At 43.6% G+C, this 24,934-nt stretch overlaps 3 protein-coding genes across 12 annotated transcripts in view; 1 reads left to right on the top strand and 2 right to left on the bottom strand.

The window, feature by feature from the left end:
• The window catches only part of UBR3 (ubiquitin protein ligase E3 component n-recognin 3), a 115,233-nt gene extending 107,399 nt beyond the window's left edge, over positions 1-7,834 (bottom strand). For 5 of the 6 annotated variants that reach the window (XM_086751540.1, XM_086751542.1, XM_086751543.1 and 2 more), the window contains exon 1: positions 6,753-7,834. In XM_086751540.1, coding sequence (XP_086607666.1) covers positions 6,753-7,201 — 449 coding nt within the window. In that variant the 5' untranslated portion in view covers positions 7,202-7,834. Of the gene's footprint in view, positions 1-6,259; positions 6,394-6,752 lie in introns of those variants that run through there. The other variant, XM_086751546.1, reaches the window with a different exon arrangement.
• Positions 7,835-8,606: 772 nt separating this feature from the next.
• Positions 8,607-21,832, top strand: METTL5 (methyltransferase 5, N6-adenosine). Of its 5 annotated transcripts, XR_015258992.1 has the most exons (9): positions 8,607-8,739; positions 9,167-9,288; positions 9,960-10,074; positions 10,508-10,689; positions 11,080-11,162; positions 11,450-11,501; positions 11,733-11,839; positions 12,197-12,246; positions 13,282-13,398. XR_015258992.1 is itself a non-coding variant. In XM_086751566.1 (8 exons), exons 2-8 carry the CDS (start codon positions 9,180-9,182, stop codon positions 19,440-19,442), a joined length of 648 nt encoding a protein of 215 aa, XP_086607692.1. In that variant the 5' UTR covers positions 8,607-8,739; positions 9,167-9,179; the 3' UTR covers positions 19,443-21,832. The 5 variants fall into 5 exon arrangements, 4 of the variants coding, with proteins under 4 accessions (XP_086607692.1, XP_086607695.1, XP_086607694.1 ...); XM_086751566.1 differs by lacking the exons at positions 11,733-11,839; positions 13,282-13,398 and adding an exon at positions 19,386-21,832; XM_086751569.1 differs by lacking the exons at positions 11,733-11,839; positions 13,282-13,398 and adding an exon at positions 15,050-15,145.
• Positions 13,042-23,392, bottom strand: SSB (small RNA binding exonuclease protection factor La). Its single transcript, XM_086751565.1, has 12 exons — positions 23,311-23,392; positions 18,718-18,792; positions 17,157-17,260; positions 16,815-16,989; positions 16,552-16,659; positions 16,350-16,450; positions 16,035-16,106; positions 15,908-15,950; positions 15,085-15,225; positions 14,515-14,698; positions 14,214-14,345; positions 13,042-13,496 (listed from the first exon to the last, which is right to left on the bottom strand). Exons 2-12 carry the CDS (start codon positions 18,781-18,783, stop codon positions 13,399-13,401), a joined length of 1,224 nt encoding a protein of 407 aa, XP_086607691.1. The 5' UTR covers positions 18,784-18,792; positions 23,311-23,392; the 3' UTR covers positions 13,042-13,398.
• Positions 23,393-24,934: the final 1,542 nt, after the last annotated feature.

Below are 24,934 nucleotides of genomic sequence, written 5' to 3'. Positions count from 1 at the left end.
TACAAAATATTGAGCTTTATGTTTGGGAAAGGTGGGGAGGAGGGCAGAGGGACTCAATTATTTACTGCATGGTAACAGTGGTTCTTTGAAATGCTGTGGTCAGTGTGAATCCCAGCATGAATTCCCGTACCTTGTATGCAGAAGATCAAATAGTGGAGACTTTGTTCTGAAGTTGCACCCACTAGAAGTACATGACCATGGATTTATTCAGACTCTCACGCCAAGCTAACACGCAGTACAGCTCAGACTTCTCTTCAGTCCCTTCAGATAGACGTCTTTGGTAGTCCCAAGGACTTCAAAAGTAGAGAATCATAGAATAGTTAGGGTTGGAAGGGACCTTTAAAGATCATCTTCTCCAACCACCCTGCAAGGATGCCTTCAACCAGATCATGTTGCTCAGAGCCCTGTCCAACCTGGCCTTGAATGTTTCCAGAGATGCAGCATCAACCACCTCTCTAGGCAACCTGTGCTTGTGTTCCATCACCCTCACTATAAAAAATATTTTCCTTACATCCAGTCTGAATCTACCCCCCTCTGTTTTTAAAACCATTACCCCTTGTCCTATCACAACAGGCCCTGCTCAAGTTTCTCCCCATCCTTCTCAGAGGCCCCCTTTAGGTTCTGGAAGGCCACTATAAGGTCTCCCCAGAGCCTTCTCTTCTCCAGGCTGAACAGCCCCAACTCTCTCGGTCTTTCCTTATAGGAAGGGTCCTCCAGTCCTCTGATCATCTTGGTGGCCCTCCTCTGGACCTTCTCCAACTGGTCCATGTCTTTCCTGTGCTGAGGGCTCCTGAGCTGGACGCACTACTCCATGTGGGGTCTCAGAAGAGTGGAGCAGAGGGGCAGAATCACCTCCCTCAACCTGCTGGCCACGCTTCTTCTAATGCTGCCCAGGATATAGTTAGCCTTCTGGGCTGCAGGTGCACATTGTCAGCTCATGTCCAGCTTTTCATCCACCAGTACCTCCAAGTCCTTCTCCTCAGGGCTGCTGTCAATCTCTTCATCCCCCAGCCTGTATTGATACCAGGTGGTTGCCCCAACCCAGGTGCAGAACCTTACACTTGGTCTTACTGAACCTCATGAAGTTCACACGGGCCCACTTCTGAAGCTTGTCTAGGTCCCTCTGGATGGCAGTCCTTCCCTCCAGCATGTTGACCTCAGCACTCAGCTTGGTGTCATCTGCAAAGTTGCTGAGGGTGCATTCAATCCCACTGTGTGTGTTATTGATGAGGATATTAAACAGTACTAGAAAGCGTGTGGAGTACAGAGAAGCTGCATGGAGTTGCTAGAGACCCTACAGAATGCTGTTTGTACCAGCCCAACAATCGTGAACACAAGGATATTTTTATGTAGTTTCACAATGCTCGCAGGCTAATCTCCTTGACAATGTGTAGGGTCTCAGCCTGTTGATAAAGCATCTGCTTCAGCAACTTTTTGAAGAAAGCTACGAAAGAGCACTCTTCCCTCCGTGAGGCTGCATTGCTCAACCTAGCCTAGGTCCTGGAGAACTGACACTTCCTTGTCTACTCTTAAAGAATACAATTGATAGAGTCATACTGGAAGGGACAACCTTGAAGCAGTAACAGCTATATGTATGCTAAACAGTTGATTCACTGTTGCAAGATACTCCATAAAATAACCACATAATCTACTTAATGTCAGTAAAATAGTTATTACTTGTACGTCCCAGAACCCAGCTACAGGCAGATCTTACTTTCCTGATCTTACAGCCCAAGATGATACAAGAGACCTTGCCTGATGCACATGCACAGAATACATCCAAACATAACTATTAATAATATCTTTCTCAACAGCAAGCCTGCCTTTTAATTGTCACTATACCTGTTAAAGTTTTGTCAAGTCTAGAACAGGAAAAAGGTCCTTTACTCTTACTTAGCAACAGAAAATAAAAGAAATAGAATATATTAGAATCATAGAATCATTTAGGTTGGAAAGGACCTTTAAGATTATTGAGTCCAAACATTAACCTACCACTGCCAAGCCCACCCTAAGCCATGTCCCTAAGCACCATGTCTACACGTCTTTTAGATACCTCCAGGGACGGTGACTCAACCACTTCCCTGGGCAGCCTGTTCCAATGCTTGACAACCATTTCAGTGAAGAAATACTTGCTAACATCCAAGCTAAACCTCCCCTGGCACAACTTCAGGCCATTTCCTCTTGTCCTGTCTTCCATATATTGGTAGATTGTATTCTTCCACAGTTCCCAAACAGCACAGCAAGGTCACTTCTATTTAAATGAGTTCCTGCAAGGAGGTGTCTCTGAAAAGGGATAAAATAAGGAACTGAGCCAGAAGGATGAAAAGAAGGATATGGGGACAGAGTAGCAAAGGTCATCAATACTAGGTAGCTACGGTTTGAAATTTAAATTTACCTAAAACTAACTATTCAATAATACTGGGTGCAGACATTTTAATGCACTGAAAAAACAGAGCCAATTCTAAATAAATTAAAGCAGGACAAAATTAGCAGGCTAGAAATTAAGAATATACTTCTCATACTTGTTGGCACTGAAAGGAGGCAAAGAGAATTATCTAGCCCTTTCATAAGGGATCATGGTAGACTCAACAGATACATCAGGCCCCAAGAGAGACATAATGAAAAATAAAAAAATAAATAAACCACCCCCACAAAAAAAAAAAAATCAAACAGAGAGAAGTCTAATGTAGTATGTAGCTCAGATAGAATCTCCATGTACACTCTAAAACACAGAGCTAAATGGAAAAATAAGTATAGATCATTAGAGACAGAACTGCAGAAAGCTGCGGTAGGTACCTGAAGGTGCTCTTGAACATACAGCATATAGCATCAATTTATAACAGTAACCTTTCTTATAACTATAGCTTTTTTGACTGCATGCATGCCTAGTGATAAAGAAATGGCCCACTGTCACACGCGGAAATTGATAATTTCTTAGACCCTTTGACATACGCCATAAGAGAAGGCAATGTTCCATGTCAATGGAGCCATTGGTTGCCATAACTACCATCAAATACACAGCAAACATCAATGTAAAAAGCCTGTTTAACAAAATTCTTAACCTGGCTTTTTGCCTTTCAGGACATGTACTCTTGATGGAGATATTATTCTCTTCGTACTGTAATGCAGCACTAAAACATCTGCTTCCCACATGATTAATTTAACAAATAAGTCAACACAGAGTGAGGCATCCTCAGAAACAGGACACAGGGGAATGAAACAGCCGAAGTGTAGAGCCTCTCTAGTATATCAGGTTTTTGTCTACAGACTTAAAGGGGAATCAGAACAAGGCAGCCCCAGAAACAAGATGGTACTCATCAGTAACAGATCACTAGTTATACTCTTAGTATAATCACATGGCATATTGCTTTCTTCAAGCTTATTCTATAAACTATCAAGTTTCATTATAAGACAGGATCATCTACCAAGCAAAAAATACTTCAGTCTGAATTTCACCCTGTCCAACTGCATAGGGCTTTTCTCCTCCAACAGATTAATTTGCCTGCTGAACTATGAGCATACGTCTACTATAAATTCTTTAAAATGTAATATTTTGCCTTCCTCAAAACATTAGTAATTATCTCTGATGGCGCTGCAAAATTTCATTTGCCCACGGCTAGATACCATATGGGAGACAACTACAAACTATTTTCACCTACTGACATACCACTGGATCTTAAAATCTATTAAACCTTGCCAAGCTAGAGTTTTTAAAACTTTGACAAGCAGCTACATTTACAAAGTTAGGTATTTTCTAAAGTCTAAATTACATTCTAGTATATCAGACCAACTCCAATTAACTTAAGTATCAAAACCACTGAAATCTGCATGGGAATCAAAAGGTTGAAGAGAGTGTGACAATCTGATTTTTCTAAACCAAACGAGAATTACACAAGCTACCTAAAGCAAATCAGCAGCCATCTATTATGCTATATTCCAGCTTCCTTATAAAACTGGCATCAGAAATAAAAAAATTAACAGTTACCTTTAAAAAGTAAATTATAGATTTAATTAGTAATAAAAGATTAACACATGCATCCTTATACCCTAGACCAAACCACCTCTGGATTTACATGAGCCACCCTAAAGGAAATGAAAAGATATTCCAGATGGTAAGCTGGAGAGATTTCCTTTACAGCAGAGCAGTTAACTAAGACTTCATTAAAAGTATTTTTTGAGATGCATCAAATCAAAAAACTCTGACCAGATAACAAGAACCAACAGAAGCAAACTACTGTTACGATAATATTCCTATACAGTACCTACACAAAACTTTATCTGAGCAGGCAGATGGTAGATAAAGTTCGTAAGTAGGCTCTACATTTGATTCTCTTGCTATTAATAGAAGCCTAGGCTGTGGTGGCCAAGGTTATATCAGGCTAGACACATTTCAGTTTCCTGAGTCTACCAGGAAGGCCTCCTAACTTTAACATGTAAAGCATTACCTTTGTAATTGTGCAATCGATTTGTATACACACAGTTACACTGGTTTATCTAAACATGCTGCACTGAATCAATTCAAATCCACAGACAAAACTGTGTGTGCATTTGCACATGTTCATGTTTTTACATTGGTTTAAGCTTAACTTACTTTGTCTTGCATAGCAAACAGTTTCTAGTTCACTTAATTGCACTGGCTTAACATCAATTCTTTAGATAAACAGAGCAACCTTATGTCGCGTGCAGGCACTCCACACCCTATCACGTATTGCCCCCCTTTACGTCCGGGAGGACCGGAAAATCTGCTCAACTCAAGAGTGCTGTTTCTGATCAGATACTATGGGATTCTTTATCAAATCTCCTGAATGGATGTACCTCACACCCAAAACAATTTACTCTCAAATTCTACTATTAAAAGTAGTAAGTAGGGTAAATATAATAGAGAAATTAAATTATTCTTATTCCCTCAGGGTTTGCACTGCAAATTTAACAGCATTTTTTCTTTCTTTTTTATTAAACCAGCTTTCTTCAAGAACAAAATTGTTTAAAACAGGAAGAGACAATTGTGAAAGCTATAAACTCCGAGATGAGAACAGTATCAGAAGTAATTTTAATATTTACCTAAAGGAGATCAATTTGTCTGTGCTCTATTAAAATCCTACCACTAAGAGGAGCCCTAAATCTATCCCACACTGAGCATGGGAAGAAGTTACATTCTTTTTTTTTTTTTTCTTATTTCCAACAATCAAGGGGAACTGTTACTTCACTGGTACTGAGGAAAGCAGAATCACTGGAAGTTGAACAAGAACTGATAAAGAAAGAATCACTTCAGGAGTAGCCCCTTGAAACCACTGAATATCAATGGAAACAAAAGGAGGAAAAAAATTATTCCATTAGAGGGAGTCTACCAATAAGAAAAGATTACACCAATAACGAAGAATGAAGAAATGATGAAGGCAGATAGTAAGGGAAGCAAAAGGGAAAGAAACTTAATAAACAAAGAATCAAGCCATCTCAAGGCCCAGAGCAGGGAAACGGTGACTATAGACACAAAGAATCAGAGCCAAGATGACAACCTTCAGGTAACAGAAAAAAGTAGAATTAGTGAAATATCTAAGTAGAAATGCAAAAAGAGAAGGAATCTTAAGATGCAGAGTGAGCAGATGAGATGCAGAATTGTACATTGTAAATGTTAAAAACATGATAACATGATTTAGTATTTCTACACATTCCTAGCATTTTCTGCTAGGTAAGCCACAACCCAGCATTTATTAGGAAGAGATGAGATGGCTCTTACGAGAACGTGCCATCTCGCCAAGGCTGAAACAATCAAGACAAAAGGCTATTCTAGAAAGCTAGTCAGAAGAGAAGCCTCACTTAAGCACTCCAAACTGTCTTCTGGTGAAGTCTTTAGCTCTCTGGCAAACGAACAGGAACACAGGGAGCTCCAAAAAGACACTCAGTTGTGAAATTTGAAGTTTACTGCTGAAGTATCACCTCCACCCAGTAACTGGTTGACTGATCCTTCCTTTTACCGTTGAGTATAAAGGGAACAAAGGAGAGTATAATGAGGTACCACACTCCCCCTCTTCTGACCAGGTACTTAAGTCTTGCCTCAAGTAGGTCTGCACGCTTACAGAACACGAAGGACATCCAACTTCCCCAAAACTCTGCCCTGTTGTACCCATCCAAGAGTTACCAAATTCCTTGCTTTAAAATTGAGAATAGCAAAACCAGAAGGCAAGATGAACTGCAGACTGGGAAAACACAAAAATGGCTCCTTCTTACTCAATGTGCTCATTTTGGTGTATTTCTTTACGTGAAGTCCAAAAGCGCTCGGACACACTCCACGGCTAGCTGCGCTAGGCCTAGGCTGGGAGCTGACAGGTACCGCCTCCCACGCACTCCGCCTTATCAGCGTCCCTGAAGGCAGGCACTCGGTGCAAGGACAACGAGATTTCTATAAGCGTCCTACAAAACTGACACACGCACATCAACAAAGCAGGAAGCCACCTCGCCGGACGCCCCGTCGGGGCTAGCGGCCGGGAAGGCGGGGCTGACCTCCCGCTCGGCCCGGCCGCCGCTGCCACGGAGCTCGGTCCGACCCGCGGCCGGGGACGGACGGAGGGAGGCAACCCAGGCGGAAGCAGGTGCCCCTTACCCCCGCCCCCGGCGCGCGGGGAGGCGCCGGGCAGACGCCGAGCCCCGGCCCCACCTCCGCCGCCCCGCGGGGAGGCTGCTTCGCCCGCGAGAGCCACCCCAGCCGGCAGGTGCCCCCCCCGCCCGGCCCGCCGAGGCCGCCCGGCGCTCACCCGGCCTCCCGCATGACGTTGCTGTCGCCGCAGTCGCAGGCGCCCCCCGCCTGGCTCCGGAACATGTTGTAGTCGTGCCCGGCGTGCTCGCCCTGGTGGAAGCACTCGGCGCACAGGCTCATGCAGGGCGAGATCCCGCACGTCCGGCACCGGTAGGCCACGAAGTTGGCCGTCCACACCAGGCCGCACAGCGTGGCCGGGTCGTAGGCCCGCACGGCTTGCACGAAGCTGTCCCACGGCTCCCCGCCCGACAGCAGGCAGCGGCACCACTCCAGCGCCTCGGCCGCCGCCTCGCCGCTGCCGCCCGGCCCCGCCGCCGGGGCCAGCACCCGCTCCAGCAGCGCCCGCAGCTCGCCCGCCGCCGCCGCGCCGTTCTCGCCGCCCAGCGCCGTCTTCAGCTTCGCCGCCGTGTCCCGCTTATCCCGGCCGCTAGCGCCGGCCCCCGCCATGATGGGAAACTGAGGAGCCGTTACGGCTGCGCCGGGCTCCCGGCTCTGGGGCTCCCCCCCCCGCCGCCCTCCCTCCTCTCCCAGCGGCGCCTCCCTCTCGCGATAGCCGCAGAACCGGCGCCCTCCCCGCCGCCGCCCGCTCCCTCCTCCTGACACTACCCCTCCTCTTCCTCTGCCCTCCCCGCCGGCCCGCACCGCCCTGGCAGCGCGCAGGTGCTCTGCCCGCGCCGCCGCCCCACAAAATGTCGCCTCTCGCCCCCGCCGGCCTGAAACTTCGGACAGGATGGGGCGCGGGGGGTGCGGCAGCCGCGAGGTGCGTGCCGCCTGCCATCGCGGCCCGGGCCGCCCTGCGCCCAGAGGGGCCACCCTAGGGGGGCCGGCGCCCCCGCCGGTAGCCGAGTCCTCTTTGTTACCGAGCCGCTCCTCGAGCGCAGCGGCTGCTGTGAAGACACCGCGCTGCCGCTGGTGCGTCCGGGCCGCGGGGGTCCCGGCGGGCTGAGGCGGTGGCGGCTCTGAGGGCAGGGAGACGCGGGAGACTCTGAGGCTCCAGGCCCGCGGTTGCGCGCTCGGTGCCCTCAGCGGCCCCACAGAGGTGGCAGAGCACCGCTGGACTTCGGCGGCAGCACCGCACCTCGCCGGTGACTCACTCCGCGGTCTGCGCGGCCGCGGGCCCGGTGCCCTGAGGTACCAGAGCGTATCTGCTCCCTCCAGGAGAAGATGCGAGTTACCACAGCTGACATACTGATAACACTGTCAAAGCCCAAGAAATAAAATTTCAACTCTGTAACAGAAGAACTTTTTTTAAAAAAAAATCTGTCCCTAAGTGAAAGTGACCTTTTACCTGACCGCAACCAAACCCCGTGTCCCCGAGGCCGACGCCCGCCTGCTGGCTGTGCCGCCATGTTTCCCATGGCTGGCTGGCTCTGGCACCGCAGCTGTGCCGTGGTGCGGTTCCTGGAAGGGCAGGGAATATCGGGCGCGTGGTGCCGTATGTCTCCCTCCAGGATTACAGGAAGGAAAACATGAGGGAAGTAAGGAAATCTGTTGCTTTTCTCTCAAGCGCTGTCCTGCGCCACCCGACAGGCAGAAGTCCGTTTCCTTGCTTTCTGCCCCCACTGGCACTCAACGCGTTGAACTGCTGAAGACAGCGCCGGGGGACAAACCTGGGAGTCTCACAGGCGCGTAACGTGGTGATACGTAAGGCTGCAATAAAATGTATCGTGTTTGTGATACACGATAGCCAAAGTTCACAGTCGTTAATTAAAAGAAGGGGAATGTTCACTTGCATTCCACCGCCGCGGGTGTCGCTGTAACCCGCACAGGGCGGGCGGCCCCGCGGCCTGAGGTAGGCCCGCCGGCCAGCGCCTCAGGCTGCGGGGCGGGCAGGGGGCGGGGCGCGGCCGCCCGTCGCTCCGCGGCTGGGCCCGGCCCGGCGCCGGGGGCTGGCGGGCGGCGGAGGCCGGGCTGCGCGGCGGAAGTGCGCGGCGGCGCTCGGCTCGGCCCGCCCCGGCCCCTCAGCCCGCCCCGACGGGGCTGCGGTGAGTGGAGGCGGTGTCGCGAGGAGGCCCGGTGCGGGGGCGGTGGAAGTGTGTGCGGGTCGGCGGCGTCGCGGCCGCGGAGAGGGCCCAGTCGGGGGAGCGGTCGCTATGAAGGTTCCCGGGGCTCGGTTCGTGCGGTCGCTGTGAAGGTTCCCGGGCCTGCCGGTAGGTGCGGAGCCTCCTCGGCGCCTGGCCGGGGGCGGGAGCCGGTTCCCGGCGGTGCGTGGGGAAAGGGGCGGCCGCGGCCCGGGAACGGCCTCACGTGAGCCCCCGCCGCGCCGCGCCTGTCCCGCGTCACCCGTCAGCTGGAGCCCTGAAAGCACCCGGGAGATGCTGGGGAGTACAGCGGGACCTTAAGTATGACATAATTTAAAATAATGTGTATTTATTAATATTACTGGAACTGATTACACATTATTTTCCTTAGTTAAACTGTAAACATGAAGAAATTAAAGCTTAAAGAACTGGAAAGCTGTCTTCAACAAGTTGACGTTTTTGAAAGTCCAAAACTGCTCCTTGAACAGTATCCAACAAGACCTCATATCGCAGGTAGACGTTACCTACAGCACTGGTGTCTCTTAGTAGTTCTTCATCAGCACTCTAAACAAAAAATTCTGCTGCATTACCTCCTTTGAAGCCTTTACACTAAAAGTAGTTGAGAAATCATACCCAGCAGGAATATAATTAATTAATTTTTAATGCTCTGTTAACTTCTTTTCATTAGAAATATCCTGTTAATGTACAATAAAAAAAATCAAGTAAATTTATTTAAAATATAATGTTGTGATTCTGTTAGTAATGTTCTCATTCTGTAAATGAGAAAGCTAAATGGACTTATTTCATGACACACAAGAAACAGTAAAAGTGTACATACAGACACTCATCCATACCTTAATTATGATTTTTTCCAATATTTTACATCTTTCCATTGTTTTTCATCAAACAAGTGTAAAGGCATACTTTTTTTCCATGAACAATACTCACAGCTCTATGTGTAATCTCTCCACCAAAGATCTGGAGCTCCCTAACTCATCAAAATGTTTTTGACTTGTTTTCACATACAAATGAAAAAGAATTACAGGCAGTGACAACATCAGCTTAATTGTGCATTACAAGAAACCTTTAGTTCAGAGTTGTCTGAAAACAGAAGTAGCTTTTCTTGATTAATCAGATGCATATTTGAAATGATTGACCTGTGTGTTTCTTTTTTCCTGCCCCAGCATGTATGCTTTATACAATTCACAATACTTTTGATGATATTGAAAACAAAACAATTGCAGATTTAGGATGTGGTTGTGGCATGCTCAGCATTGGAAGTGCAATGTTAGGAGCAGGGTAAGTATTTAATACTAAAGTCTGGCTGTGTTTTTTTTTCTGGCATACAAGGGTAGAAAATAAGATCAGAACATAGCAATGCTGAACTAATTGTAGGTATCTAATCCGGTGCATAATGAGGTTATGTATTTTGTTTAGACAGCCAATAACCATTCAAATAGTGGAAGAGATGCACAGTTACCATGAATTGGGAAGTCATAATGTTTGCTTTCCCCTGAAGCACTAAATGAACACAGGAAACTTCCTTCACAAACTTTAAAAGGATAGTTGAGAAAGGGCAATATTTTTATCAGCACTAAATTTATAGCGTATGCTTGCTTCATTTCCTAGATAAAACAAGTTGTGTACACAGAGCCCTTTCAAAACTTTTGTATAGAATTTAAACAGTTTTATTTTGCAGGAGACTAATATGTGGTGCTTTTTTTCTAAATAGGTTGTGTGTGGGATTTGACATAGATGCAGATGCACTGGAAATATTTAATAGCAATATTGAAGACTTCGAGCTCACAAACATCAACATGGTTCAGTGTGATGTCTGTTCTTTACCTGACAGCATGTCAGAGAGTTTTGACACGGTTATTATGAACCCTCCATTTGGTACCAAGCATAATAAAGGTTGGTAATTCTGAAAGTCAGTTAGAAATTACTAGGAATGAAATAGCAAGAGAAACAATGAAATACCTCCCTTCTTTATTACAATTACCTATTGTAATTACCTAGAGTTTTGCTGATCTGGAATCAGTTTCCTAAGTTCAGATTAACAACTTCAACATTGTAACTAACAATTGCTGGGTTTAAAATAAACAATACTAGCTATTTCATATCCTTATAACTTTTCTCCTTTACTAAAAGCAATTGGGCAAGTTTTAGAAATGCTTTATGTACCTTAATGGATTCAGTGCTGTTTCTCAAATAGCTATTACTCCAGAAAAACTGAAGCGTATCTTTAAGTCCTCTAGTGTAAGCTTGCATTTAACAATTCTAATAATTTCAACATTCTCTTAGGAATGGACATGATTTTTCTGAAAACTGCTTTGCAAATGGCAAAAACTGCTGTATATTCCCTTCACAAAACTTCAACACGGCAGGTAAGTCCTTCATTTTAGTAGGCTGGGCATTAACCAGGCAATAAATGTCAGCTGGCATTTAATGATGCTGTCTATAGCTTCACTGATTTGTTCACACCTTTATGGGGTATGAAACTTGTTTTGGGTAAATACAAATCACATCAAATAACTTTGATCTCATATGCATCAAGGCAAGTATGTGATCGAATGTTTCAGCGTGAAAAACAAAAGCACAGGAGACTTCCTAAGTAAGTACAGGGGTGTAGAAAAGAGCTCTTAAATTTACTTGTATCTATTTAATATTGTAGCACATTCAAAAGAAAGCAGATGAATGGAAAGTGAAGATGGAAGTCATAGCAGGTAAGATTGATTTGTTGTTAAAGGAAAAAAAAATGTTGAGGGCTCATATCTATAATGCTACTAGCCAGTCTGTAATAGCCTGAGGTAAATTTAAGTGTGATTTAACACAGAAAATGACACAGGTCTTTTTTTAAGCAGCCTTTTTTTTTTTTTTTTTTAATATACCTTGCTACCTGGCTAGAATACAAACAGACACTTAATAAAGCTCTAAGGAATACATATTCTGTGCAGATTTAGAATTGGATTTCTTCCTGGACTAGATTTTGCCTTCAAGCAGAGGTTACATACGTTCCTGCTTCAAAAGGACAGTGTTGCTGAATAACAAAAGCAAAGCACAGGTCAGTACTTCCACAAAAAAAGCATCCTGTCCTTATAGTCACCTAAATATTTTTCTGACAGTAGTTCAAGCATCTTCCCAATTCTTAAATATCACCAGCTAGATACTTTATACAGCCATACAACTTGAGACATGGAAGTTGCACAAGTGCTTGAAACACAACTGCATTTCTGTGTTTCAGCCATCCACTTACGGTGTGATGTGGTTGGCTTAAATGTTCAGTAATAATCTAGTCCAGAGGTCAAAACAGTTATTCTGCTAAGGGGCAACAGGGGTGGGCAACAGAAGATATAGAAGAACAGGGGCGCAGGGTGTAAGTCAATTGACTAATAATCATTCTATCCTTGTACTCTTACAGAACTTAGATACGACCTACCAGCATCATACAAATTCCATAAGAAGAAATCAGTAAGTATAAAAACCTAACATAACTGAGAAACTGCTGTCTTGTACCAGGCAAGTAAATAAATTCTGCTTAAGAAACTTTAAGTTTTAGGGCCACATGTACAGAATGAGGAACGCTCACAGCACTTGGGAAAAGTTCATTATGATGACATCAAGTTCCATTGCTGTTACTACATTTTGCAGTTGAACAGGGACAAGAATCATTGTAATGCAAGTCAAAGCTATACCCAAAGATTAAAGCCAGCACTGCAACTCCATGTGAAAAAGCTAAGGGTAGCCTCCTTGATGCAACTTTTAATAGTTATTTGTTTGATCCTATCTGCAACTGGAACATAGACTGAATTAAGAAATGAAGGCCCGGGGTAACTAGGATTTTACAGCTGTAGCATTATTTCAGTGTTGTATGCTCTGTATCGCAAGTAGGTACAGCCAGTGAAATCCCTCATAGAACTATCTTAGAGGGGGAGGAGGAAGCTATGCACTTCATCCCACAAGAGAAGATCTAGTCAGGATGCTAGAGTATGGAAGCTTAAGCCCACTCTCAAGTTCCTGAGTGCTGAATGCTGGCCTAGAAGACATTTATCCCATTTATCCCATTACCGTAAGAGAAGTAGAGAGAATCCAGAGTAGACTCAGCAAGATGTGAAGATTGTTAAGTATATTGAGTAGCAAAGACTAGAAGTTTTATTCAGCTGCACCTGTTCTCTTGGTGACTTTAACTAAATGCTGGAAGTCTGTCCTTCAGCTTTGCTACTTCAGTTACAGCTCTATAGTACATTAACATCCATGCTTCAGTAGTAAGCAGTTTGAAGTTCTGAATTTATTGGCAGCTGCTATTTAACGTAACTGCAAGGTTACAAAGTCCAAAACCTTTTACATTTCAATCAAGTGCCAAAGAACTTGAGAGGGTCTGACGGTATAAACAAAACCATAAATACAAAAATTTTCCAGGGTCGTATGTTAAGAGTAAGCATGCTGCTTAAACAACAACAAAAAAATGCTGTAACCCAACAAAATGAAGCTTTCCTCTCATTATAGGTTGATATTGAAGTGGATTTCATTAGATTTTCTGCCAAGAAACTCCTGCAATGAGGCATGTCTTTAAAACATAGCGAAAATGAAACAATAAAAACAATGAATTTTTTTATTTTAGTATTACTGATCTCCATCTCCATTTTCTGTTTTCAGTTGTTTTGGTGCAGGTTCTTCTTTTTCCATTTCCTCTAGTGGTCTCTTCTTGGGACTTGCTGGTTCTGCAAGATTGAATATGTAATCATTTATGGTAATGGAAAGCATTTCAGTATTACCTAAAATCCTCTGGAAAAACAAACCCTTGCTACCATGTAAGTTAAAGGATGAACCCTAGTTTACCCACAGCCACTGCTATGCTAGAGGGTTTACTTATAACTGTGACTTAAAGCTTTTGAATGTTCTAAAATACCAGCTTCAGAGAGCTTCTCCCCTGTATAAGTTTACAGCAGGAGAGCAGGCAAGAAGATGAAGGAATACAGTCTAACAGGAGTAGGTTTCACTGGGTTTTGTTTCAGCAGGTGCCATATCTAATGAACAGAAGCTTAGTTCTTCATCTTCTCCAAGCTAAATACCAATATGCAGAAGTATTAGTCTACTCATATCCTCAAGGAGGAAAAAAAAAATCACTACTCAAGAGCCTGGGCCTGTAGAGTTGTGTAATGTTGCTGACAACCACCATCTTTCAATGCAGAATGCTTTGAACAGCCCTGCTATCTAGCACAGCCTCAGCTATCTAGCAATGACTTTAATATGTTTTTTGGACAGTTCTGGAAGGAATCAAGCAGAAGACCATTAAAGTTACTTTATGGATACTGACAGAGGATAGAGATACTATAACATAGGGACAAATATGAAACATCTGTAAGAAATATGAGTACTTCACCAGAAAGTAGCTCCACGTGCTAAAGAAGCTGCATCCAGTGCACAGAATGACATACCTGTTTTAGTCTCACCTTCGCCACCTTCTTCTTCATTCTCAAACTTTATTTTCTTGCCCTGAAACTGTACTTTCCCTTTCTGTGCACCCTGAGGTATCTTTCCCCCTCTTCCTTTTCCTTTAATTTTGCGTCCTGTGGGGACATAAGATATCAGGAAATCTGTATCATTTGTCTTTTAACTGGAAAGCTCAAAATAATGCTTTACAGTCAGTGCTTAGTATGTATTCACTATTTACAGCTACTTTCACACAATGCCACTTCTAGGACATTATATAAGTGCTTAAACCAATAAAAGGAGGACCTTTTGTTTTCTGTTTCAGCAATTCTTGCTGATCTTCCAGTATTTTTTTCAGAGCTTCTTTCTCTGCATCTCCTTCTAGCACTTCCCATGTAACATCCTTGTTCCGAAGCTGTAAGTTTCCATTATGTGCTGCTTTGGCTTTTTCCAGAGCTTCTTTTGCAACATCCTTAAATAGGATAATTCCCTTAAAAGGAAGAGTGGTATTTGCATTTTAATCTTACTGTGAAAACATTTGGCTAGAACGATGAACAACATATCCTGTTAGGTACCTCAGCGAGTTCATTACTTTTGCATGATGTAAAATATGTCCAGACTGAAGCAAAACCCTCAGGCTGTCCCAACAAACACTCTCAGTCTCAGTTTTGAACTTGTCAACTGAGAAGGCTGGACCGTTTATCTAATTCTTTTGAAAGAACTTTAGGGAATAATTTAATTCTCTAAATATTCTGCAGTTCCACAAGTCAAATAAATAATTTCTTATTTGATTGTATAAGAGAATAAGCATTTAATAATTCCATTACAAACTTTAATACAGTGATTCTTAACTCCTTATCTTAAGATTCTACTGACCTCCTTCGCACCTCTGACAAAGTGTATCCATTTGATTTCTCCGTGACCAGAAAATACATCATGGAGGTCTTCTCTGCATGTTTGATCATCTAGATCACCAGAAAACTTCAAAAGACATCCTATCTTTTCTTCCAGAGACTTCTAAATGAAATAAAAAACAACCCCACATTTTTGTTGAAGAGTCAAGCTTGAAGATTCTTCCTCCCCTCCAATCCTAAGACTATTAAAACATGTTAGCGATAAATAAGCAATTGAAGTCACCCCCCCTTAGCACCGTCAGTAACCCAAGCGTTCTTGCTACATAGCTTATTTATGCTGATGTCCAAGTCCTACACAGCTCGTCTGCCCTTTTTTTTTTTTCCTCCCTTTTTAAAGTTTTTGCTTGCCACGATACACTTACGTGGAACTTAGGACTCCCTTCCCCGTAAGAGTTACACTCTTTAAATTCTACAAAATTGAACCCTTACTGAATCCTTTAAATACCACAGAAGAACGATCATCTCAGTGGTGTTTTTAGGATCACTTCTGAACAGGTAAATATGCCTAATAATTTAAATTCAGGATATGATCCTTTAAACAAAATTAGTCTCTTGAAAATAAGATTAAATACCATAACAAAACAAAGTCTTACTGTAGGTTAGTTGGAAAAGTTGAAGTGACTTTCTGGAAAGTGCTCTATGTTATAGGATTTCAAACTGAGTATCTCACATATTACCTTTACAAAATGTATCTGCAGGAGCATGTTTGTTATATGTGGATTGAAAATCCATACAAAAGCAAGCATTGCACAGTTTTCAGGTATAGAGATTTAAGAAACCCATACCATTTCAGCATCTGCTGCTTGTTTCTGTTTTTCTTCTTTTTCCCTGTAGAAAAGTTAAATTAGTTAAGACTCAGTTCAAGTGTGGTCAGCTCAGCAAAACCAGGCACTTAAATTGATAATGACTTACTGTTTAGCTCTTGCTTTAGCTTCTACTTTGTTTTGTTTCCTTTCTTCATTCTTCTTTGTACAATACTCCTCCCTTCAATAGAATACAAGTCAAGTTGATGCCACGTAAAGTATTCCATTATAATACTTTATAAGACAGCAGTAGCCAAGCAACAGTTGATATTATCTTCTGGAGTTGAGATGCTAGTCTCCAGAAGGTACAGTTATCAATACCTGTACAACAGTGTAGAAACTTACACTTCTCAGGTCAAGCCAGGTTCTTGTCTAAATCCACCCTTGACCATTATTAGTTCGTACAACAGTTAAGTTGACTTACTTGAAAAGTACTATCAGCTCTGTGTCTTTGTACTTTTGGTTTGGGATCTCTGTGAACTTCTTAGCAGATTCAACACTATCAAAAACTGCAAATATTGAGCCCTGTTAAATGGTAAGAGACATTCAGTGTTAGAGTAATTAAACAGAATGCTGTCCAGGGGGTGACCCCTGCCCCAGGTGTAACTGTTCATTGCAAGAGCTACCTTAAATGTTCTCTGCAATGTTCTCCTCATTTGAATGTTCTCAACTGGACCTTTATCCTCAAGCCATTCTTTGATATCATCAAGAGTTGCATCTAGTGGAAAGCCTTTCTGCAAGATAGCAACAAGCTTCAATTACATGCAACAAACTGACACTTACTCAGAAATTATAACCGATCTAGTATGAGTTAATTCAAGCGTCACTTTGATGGTTTTCAGTCAAAGTCATGCAGAACAGCACAAAGCAGAGGAAGAAGTTTACTTACAACATATACAGATCTGTTTTTAATTGCAGCCTTATACTGGTCATTTAATTCAGGAAGGGGTTTGTTTGGAGATCTTCTGATTTTAGTTTTGTCTTCGTTTATTTCCATTAGACCAGTCTTGGATTTTCTTAGTGCTTCTACAATAACACTAAAATCTTTTGAAAGGCGACTTAACCTATTGAGTGAGCAGACACACATTATTACAAAACTACAGGCAAAGCTGAAGCCAAATGTGAAAACAGCAATAGGAGTTGTACATGCACACCAGGGACATTTGACCCCAAACAGAGACAAGTAGCTGAAAAATGCCCTTCCATTCAGATAAGCTGTACTTTGTTTTACCTGTTGAATTTGATCATTACTTCTAAAGGCACCCAACCGTCATCTAGTTTGATCTGTTCCTTCAGGAACTTGTCTCTTGGTAGATTGTGATTGCCAAAATAGTACTGCAAAAAGGGAGAAGGACAGGGAGAGAGATTTGGTTTTGAATGTTCAGTCTTAGAAGCTCGTTTTCATCTCACAACTTACCACAGTGGATTGAGACATATCAAAATTAACAAATCTGAACAATTAGCAATTCTGAAATTGTTACTTCCTGCTTCAACGTGATACTTCAGGTGCAACAGGTAAGCTCTAAAATAACCAGTGCTTCATGCAATGGGACTGATGAGGCAAAGTTAGACTGTTTTGTTTAGGAAAGTTGTGAAGCTTATTCTGTTAACATAATTATTCATCAACCTGCTGTAGCTCTGCAGAGTCAAAAGTTACATTTGTCACTGACAGATTCAGGTTTTAGTCCTTATTTAAGGAATGTATAAGCAAAAAAATATTGTATTTGTCACACTGAGAAATCATACAAGTAGACTAGAGTTTCTAGGTCTCATTCAAGAAAATACTGTAAGATAAAAAAATGGTTTTTGTTTTAATTTACTATGTTCTCATTTTGATCATGTCCGGCACGGGAAGAGCAGAGTGTCATGTAGTTGACAAATTGTTCAGTTCAGTACAAGATAGACAAGTTAATCAGATTCTTTTGCTTACTAGCAGTTATCTAACTAGGGTCAAATATTTGAAGCCATAGGATAAGTTGAAGTCTTTCCACCAATATAATTGTGTTTTTAAAAGTCAGTGCAAGTTTTACAACAATACCTCTCCTTCTAGTGTACCTCAAACTCACAAGACCACAAGTCTAGCTTTGTCAACTATTTTTCCTTAGTCTCTTTTTTTTTTTTTTCTCATAAATAACAGCTATAGCTCCATATGTTAATGGGGATTCACCCACAGCTGTCTTTTTGTACTTCAGGAAAAAGTTTTGTTCTAGATGTCTTTTTAAGCGATGTGCTCAGCTTTCCATTGTAGGGCAACCCTCCAAGCCTCTAGAGCAAGAAACAGTTAATCTAAAGTAGGCACCTAAGTTTAGTTGCAATTTGTAGAAACAAATCACAAAGCAGTAAGCATGTTATGCAATGACCTAATATTTTGACCAGCACAGATTCTAGAGTATGAAAATTCCCCCCCCCCCAAAAAAAAAGTCCTATAGAATTCAAATGCATCTTCCTATTTGCAGACAGAGTAACTCCAGTAAACATGGCAATACATTGTTTAATCATACATTCACTTGCTATAGCACCTAAACCGATAACAAGTTAAACGTTTTGTGTTTTTAAATGGTGGTCTTACAGGCAACTCGAGACAGGTATAACTTCCAACTTAAGACTACAATTATGAATTATCTTAAAGTATTAAATATCTGTCATAGACCTCTGACAGACATTTTTTTTAAAGAGCTGAAGATTAAAGTCTAACTCCCTATGAAGTTAACATCCCATTAGCCAAGTCCCTACCAATGAATGTCTCCAAAACGACATCTCAGTCCAGATCTCAGACTATAAATTGAACTTACCTCAATTTGCTGACAGATTTTACTTTCCAAAATAGACATGTTTTCACCATCTCCATTTTCAGCCATTTTCACCAGCTGTGTTGAAAAGAATTTAAAGCAAAGGCACTAAGTATTGAATGGTACTTTTTACAGACTTATATTTGTATAATGTTGCATTTCACTGCAGCCTCATCTAAACAAGATAACAGATAAGTTCTTCAGCCATATGTTTATGCTTGGGAGCCAACTTTAAACATGACTGCAGAACTCCAAGGGGCAACTATGAAACAACTGGAAAAAATAAAGTAAAATACTTCAGTTATTAAGGCAGTATTCGGCATTTTATGTTTGAGATAAATAAAAAAATGCTAGCACTTTACAGCATTATTTGGTATTAACTTTTTCTAGCCACAAATCCTCAGTTGGTACCTAACAGCAACAAACTTGAGAGCCAGCAACATTTGTTCTTTAAGTCAAATCCAATCTCTCATCAGTAGGCAAAACATCAATAACAAAAATTGTTTACTATTCCTGTAAGAATAATTAGAATATTTTCTGAAGTTTCTGCCTCCTAATTAATCTTTGAAAGTTCAAGGAACTTACTGGAGGAAGGAATAAGAGTATCTGCATTTACTAATATATCCTAAAGATGTCTAATTCTCTCCTTTGCAAACTTGTCTTCACTGCAGTTTTGCCTGAATACTGAATCAAGCATCTTTGATAGGAGGTTACACGTTTTAATTTGAAACTAACTTCTTCCTTAACTGGCATTAAGCGTATCATCTCAGTACATCAGATACAGTCACTGCCTGCACTAGAAGGTTAGTAAGAAAGCAGCTACAGCCCAGAAAGTTAATATGGATCAGAAAATGTCTATCTAGTTGCTCGTAAGGTAAGTATAGATTGTGGAGAGTAGTCCTTGGGGAACAATGCAGCTTTATAAAGCTGTCAGAAACTGGTTTGAATTTGGTTTTGAACTATGAAACACAGATTTCTTCTTTCTCCTTTTGGACACTATCACACTTGTTCAATCCTGCTACAGAAGGTGAAGCAGTTTCACGGCCCTCAGTTATCCCAGTTCACAGATCATTAAGACTACTGGTGAAGATGTGTGTGCACTCACGGCCTGCATGGTTTATTGGAAGATTTCAGCATACACATTTTGCTCTTCTGCCACTTACAGGACAGTACCATCTTTCAGAGCATAAAGATGAGTGACAATGTAGAAGCAGGGAAAACCCTCTTGAGACTCCCTTGCCACAGGAAATTATGTTCTGCATCAGAACACCTGCCTGGCAGTCCCATCTTCTTATTTTAGTAGTTTAATTCACCAGTCATTGTTCAGCATACAGCAGTCTGCAGTATTCTCATTTCCTTCCCTTCCTGATCCCAAGGCTACGTTGCATGCTTTGACTTGGTTGTAGTTGTTTTTAATCTAGGCACTTACAGCCTTAAAATTTGCATCCTGCTCTCCCACTATTGGACCTCCACTTGTACCTAACATTGTTAACAAGCTTTAAAGCATTATTTCAGCAAGTGTTAGTTGACAGCTATGCTCAGTGTGATGTGTTTGTCTATAAGGCAGTTTGCAGAAACGCAGGCCATAGCACACAAGCCAACAGTTGCAGTTACTTCAGAGATGTCTCACATTAGCCACTCTGACTACAGGAGACCTCATTAGTTCACTAGCACATTCAGGTGCTGGCACTATCTTCACACTCCCCTGCGATGTTGTCCACCAACACCCAGCCTGTGAAAAAACAGTGTTCTGTTTTACATTATACCTAATTTGGTGTGATTTAATGGCAGTCTATGGAGCAGTCCCAGCTTTTTCCATTAGATCAACTAATAGACCACACTCCTTGTGTGCTGATCCAACAGAAAGTTAACCCACCAAAGAAAGGGAAGAAGAGTTTAATTAGATGAATTTATCACTGACGTGATTCAGCTTGTAGAAAACACTAGTGATGGAGTTGTTAGGGCAGGGAGGACAAGAGAAGGGGGGAAAAAAATCAGAAACACCTTTATGTGGCAGCATGCAGTTGTAGCAGGTTAGATTTGAAAATAAAGTATATCCTCACGGTCAGAAAAAAGTACTGAAAGGCAGCTACATGAATCTTCATATTCTTGAACCTTAGTCTGGCAATTTAACTCACATTGCAAACCCTCTTCTCCAGGTGTGGGAGATGTTTTTTAAGCACTAGGCAACATATTATAAGTGGACCATTTTCTTATGTGTGCTTTTCACAGTAGAGCTCAATTAATTTTTAAGACAACATACTGATTTACTAAGAGATGTGAAAAATTTTGCTCTCTTGCATATTCTGAGGAAAAAAAATAATTTGGATTTTAGTCATGTATCCCATTTTAAGGAAAATGGTCTCAAGTACACTTAAGAAAAAGCTGAGTGGAGATGGCTGCTTTGCGCTCTCCTGTAGCATGAAATACAGACCAGCCTCCAAGTAGGCTGCATCTGCTTGCTCCTTCAGCAGTCTCTGCTGTTTTACCTGTCATACTGAATGGTCCAAGGATTTCTTGGAGCAAGTTTTCCCCTTAATACAAGTTGTTGTTAAAATAAAACTTGGGGCCTTTTGGCTGCATGTTGCCGAATCACCAGCAGTTCTACTCCAGTTAATGAGGTGAGGATTATGCAGAGGCAGCACGTCTGAGATAGCACAGTTACAAGAGAATCAGTTTGTAAAGCTGTTGACTTTGCTTTGGTTTTGTCATTTTGAGAGAACCCCCCTCCCCTCAATCCATCCAGCAGAGCCTAGCTCTTCCAGCCTCACCAGTCTGAAATATGCAGGACAGCCTTCTTTTTGGCACTGGATACCCAAGAAGCCAATAAGAAATGCCAAGATAATACTGCTGTGAAGCGTAATGGAAGAACGTACACTTTTGTCTTCACCTAGCTTCTGCCCCCTAAACTCCTTCAGCCTTGTTATATCCTTGAATACCCTGACTTTCTTGCACTTCCCCAGTTCTCACACTGCACCACTCTCCCAGTCTGCCTCACTCTGGGTACCACAGTACTCAGAACCAGCAACTCGCTTTCCGCGTAATAAGGCTCAGCTCCACTGCTAAGAAGAGATGAAAAACAAAGTCAATTTCCTTAGCAGTATTTTCATGGTAAAAACCAGACTGTACAGAAGTGTAAAACAACACAAGACCTGGGACAAATCTTTCAGATTACGCCTTACACCTGGAAAAGTTTTTCTAAAAAGCACCTGTTCAGCTCCACATAACAACAAACTAAAAGCAAGACTAAGACAGACTCAAGCTTGCCATATGCGGAATTCAGTTCAGACACTCATTGAGCTCTAACCTATTTAGAAAAAAAAAAAAAAAAAAGCAGAAGCAGCTTTCTAATTTAAGATAAATTCTCATCTTGCTGCACATGCTCCCTTCAGACTCCTTAGCTCAGTCATTTGGCACTAGCTAGTCTTCTGGATCCAACTTCCAGATCAGTAGTTTTCAGTTGCTGTGCAGCAATAAAGACCATCAAAAGCTAGCTCCACTGAAGAACAGTCACAGGCTGAACAGCATGCGAAATCCTACCTAAGATTTTATTATAAATTCTTTCTTAGTAGACCACACTGACTTGTTCCTTCTGTGTGCCAACAGTCTGTATCAGTACTGCTCAAAATGAAAACAAGTTAAAATAACGCAAGCAGGCATGAGATTTAAATGACAAATGGGAAACAACAGTCAAGTCCTTTAACTAGACTCTATTAGGCAGGTCATCACAAAAGAACGCTCAAGTGGATTTTAATCTTACCAGTCATTTACTTTCAAGGCCCGGACAGAGCTTAGTTGCAGGCTAACTGCTTTTACCGTCACTGTAATAGAGCGACAGGCTTCACGTAACACGTAACGGCTACTCGTGCAGCGCGCTGTTCAGGAACCCGTGTGTAAGAGGCCTGAGCCTTCTGACCAGATTCTTAAATGAAAATACAGCTTATTTAAGGTAGAGATCAACTGCCCGCACTCATTATCGCAGATGTGACTTTCACGCTTGTTTTTTGAGTAGAATCAGTGCAGTATAAGAAGGAATTTCTTACAAGAAGTAATTAACTGACAGAAATGTATCCTCGAATACCCTCCTGACCCTTACGTCTGTGCTAGGAGACCACCGGTTTGTTCCAAGACACTTTCACACGGCTGTAGCACAACACGCCCCCCTTCAGACAGCCTCAAAGCCCGGCCAAGGTCCCGGCCCCGCCAACACCTCCGCCTGCCCGCCGGGCCGGGCCCGGGGCCACCGCAGGCCAGGGCGGGAGCGGCGCTCCGAGCGGCACCGCGCGGCCAACCGCCCGCATCCCAGCATCGCGTGAGGCGCGGGCGGAGCAGCGGCGGGAGGCCGCCGGGCACGGCCGGACCCCGCACCGCGCTGCTGCCCGAGCCGGGGGCAGAGCGGCAGCACGTGCTCTCCCGCTCCGGGGCCTCCTCCCGCCCGGCCCGCCGGCGGGGAGCGCCGCCAGCAGCCCTGCCCGCCAGCCGCTCCCGCGCTGGGCCCCGCCACCCGCCCTGCCCCGGCCCGGCCCGGCGCTCCTCACAGGGGCCTGGCCCCTCCGGTGCAGCCGCCCGGCGCGGGGACGAGGCCCGAGCACCAACCTGCGGCAGCTCCGCAACCAGCCCACACGCGGCCCCGCTCCGCAGCTTTAAAGGCCGCAGTCGGCGCCGCGCGGCCCAGCAGCCCCCGCGGCGGCCGCCCGCCCGCCCCTCACGTGGGCGCCGCTTCCGGGGCGGGGCCGGGCGGGAGTGCGCTGGTTACAGCCGTCGGTGCGGGAGCTGCCCCGCTGCAGCCGGCGCTGCCCGCTCCGCTCCTCCGCCGGTGCCCGCAGCCCCGCCGCTGCCGTGGGCGCTCCTCGGCACGGCCGGAGGAGCCCCTTCGCCCCGAGCGACTTGGAAAAAGGAGAAGAGGCGTTCGTGCTTGTTCCATGCATCAGGGAACGCAGGGGCAGCCGCGGGAGGGGCTGGCGTGGCGCTGGGCACACGCACCCAGGGGCCAGCCCCTGTCCGGGCTTTGCAGTTAACAGAAAAAGTAACTTAGAAGCTTATTTTTGTACAGAGATGCTGAATTTTTATTTACTAAACATTACAAACAGTCACTTAAGCACTATAGATGTGTTGTAAGCATCTACAGTGCTACAAACGTTGGGATCACACACGTAAAGAATTTAATAAATAGTGCTGACTTAACAATTCATTTGACTTCTGTCTTAGCTCATTTTCTAGGTTACAAGTGTCTACCATAATACAGTTTTGATAGCAAATAATTCAGTGTTCACATTCACCTATTATTATTTTTAAAAACCCACATGGGCCCCGAGGAGCCCCCGCTCCGAGCTTTCCACCTCTGGTAAGGCGCAGAAGTCAGTGACCAGGCGCCAGAATCCCTATTCCTCTTACGGAATTCGTATTCCTGCCTGTGCTCAAGATCTGATCGCTACACGCTGTCTTGGGATGTGCTACAGACACGAGCTAATTTAAAAGGGCATTGTAGCTTATTATAAAAAATAGCACCAGCTAAAGTTTAAGAGCAAGTCTGAACTTTTACACTCCATTTATTCTAACGCATTCAAAAAATCTGAAGGCCTAGGCAGAAGTCTCGATGACTTGCGTTTACGCCAGATCAGCACACCCTGTGCTCACCTGCAGGGTGCCCAGAGGGAGACAGTGGCTCTGTGCTCCAACCCCGGGACAGCGCCGTCTTTCACCAACAGCAACCACTAGTTTAGAAGCAGCAGACAGGTGGACGCTGGGAGGTTTTCCTAGTCCTTGCCTTGTTCTTACGTCCTTTCACCAACTCACGAGTGTCGGTGAGTGCATACAGGCCAGAATGAACTTTAGGGCCGGCCATAAGCAGCTGTTCTACGCTTATGTTTTCCAACAACAAACATGAAGCTTCACAGGTACATATTTTGCACTGAAAAATTACATACACACGTTGAATTCACTGCAGTTTCATTCAATACAAAAATCACCTTCATCCTCTTGCAATGTCGTCCTTTAAATCTCCACCTGCCTTTGTACAATTCTCAGCTGTGGAGATTTCCAGGAGAAACAAATTCATTTTATCTCTTTTGCCCACCTGCCCCACCCACACATTTCAAACAACTCAATTCCCCACACTTCTTTACAGTTTAGAGTCTTTAAACAAATTACCTTGGATCCTTAAATAGCTCTCAGTGGGACAGATAATGAAGCAAAATGCTGAACCCACACATACGTGAGC

The sequence above is a fragment of the Chlamydotis macqueenii genome, chromosome 6, assembly GCF_036417535.1.
Source record: "Chlamydotis macqueenii isolate bChlMac1 chromosome 6, bChlMac1.mat, whole genome shotgun sequence".
In the NCBI taxonomy this organism is placed as follows: domain Eukaryota; kingdom Metazoa; phylum Chordata; class Aves; order Otidiformes; family Otididae; genus Chlamydotis; species Chlamydotis macqueenii.
The sequence above is the reverse complement of the archived record's forward strand: the minus strand, read 5'-3'. Positions and strand labels throughout refer to the sequence as shown.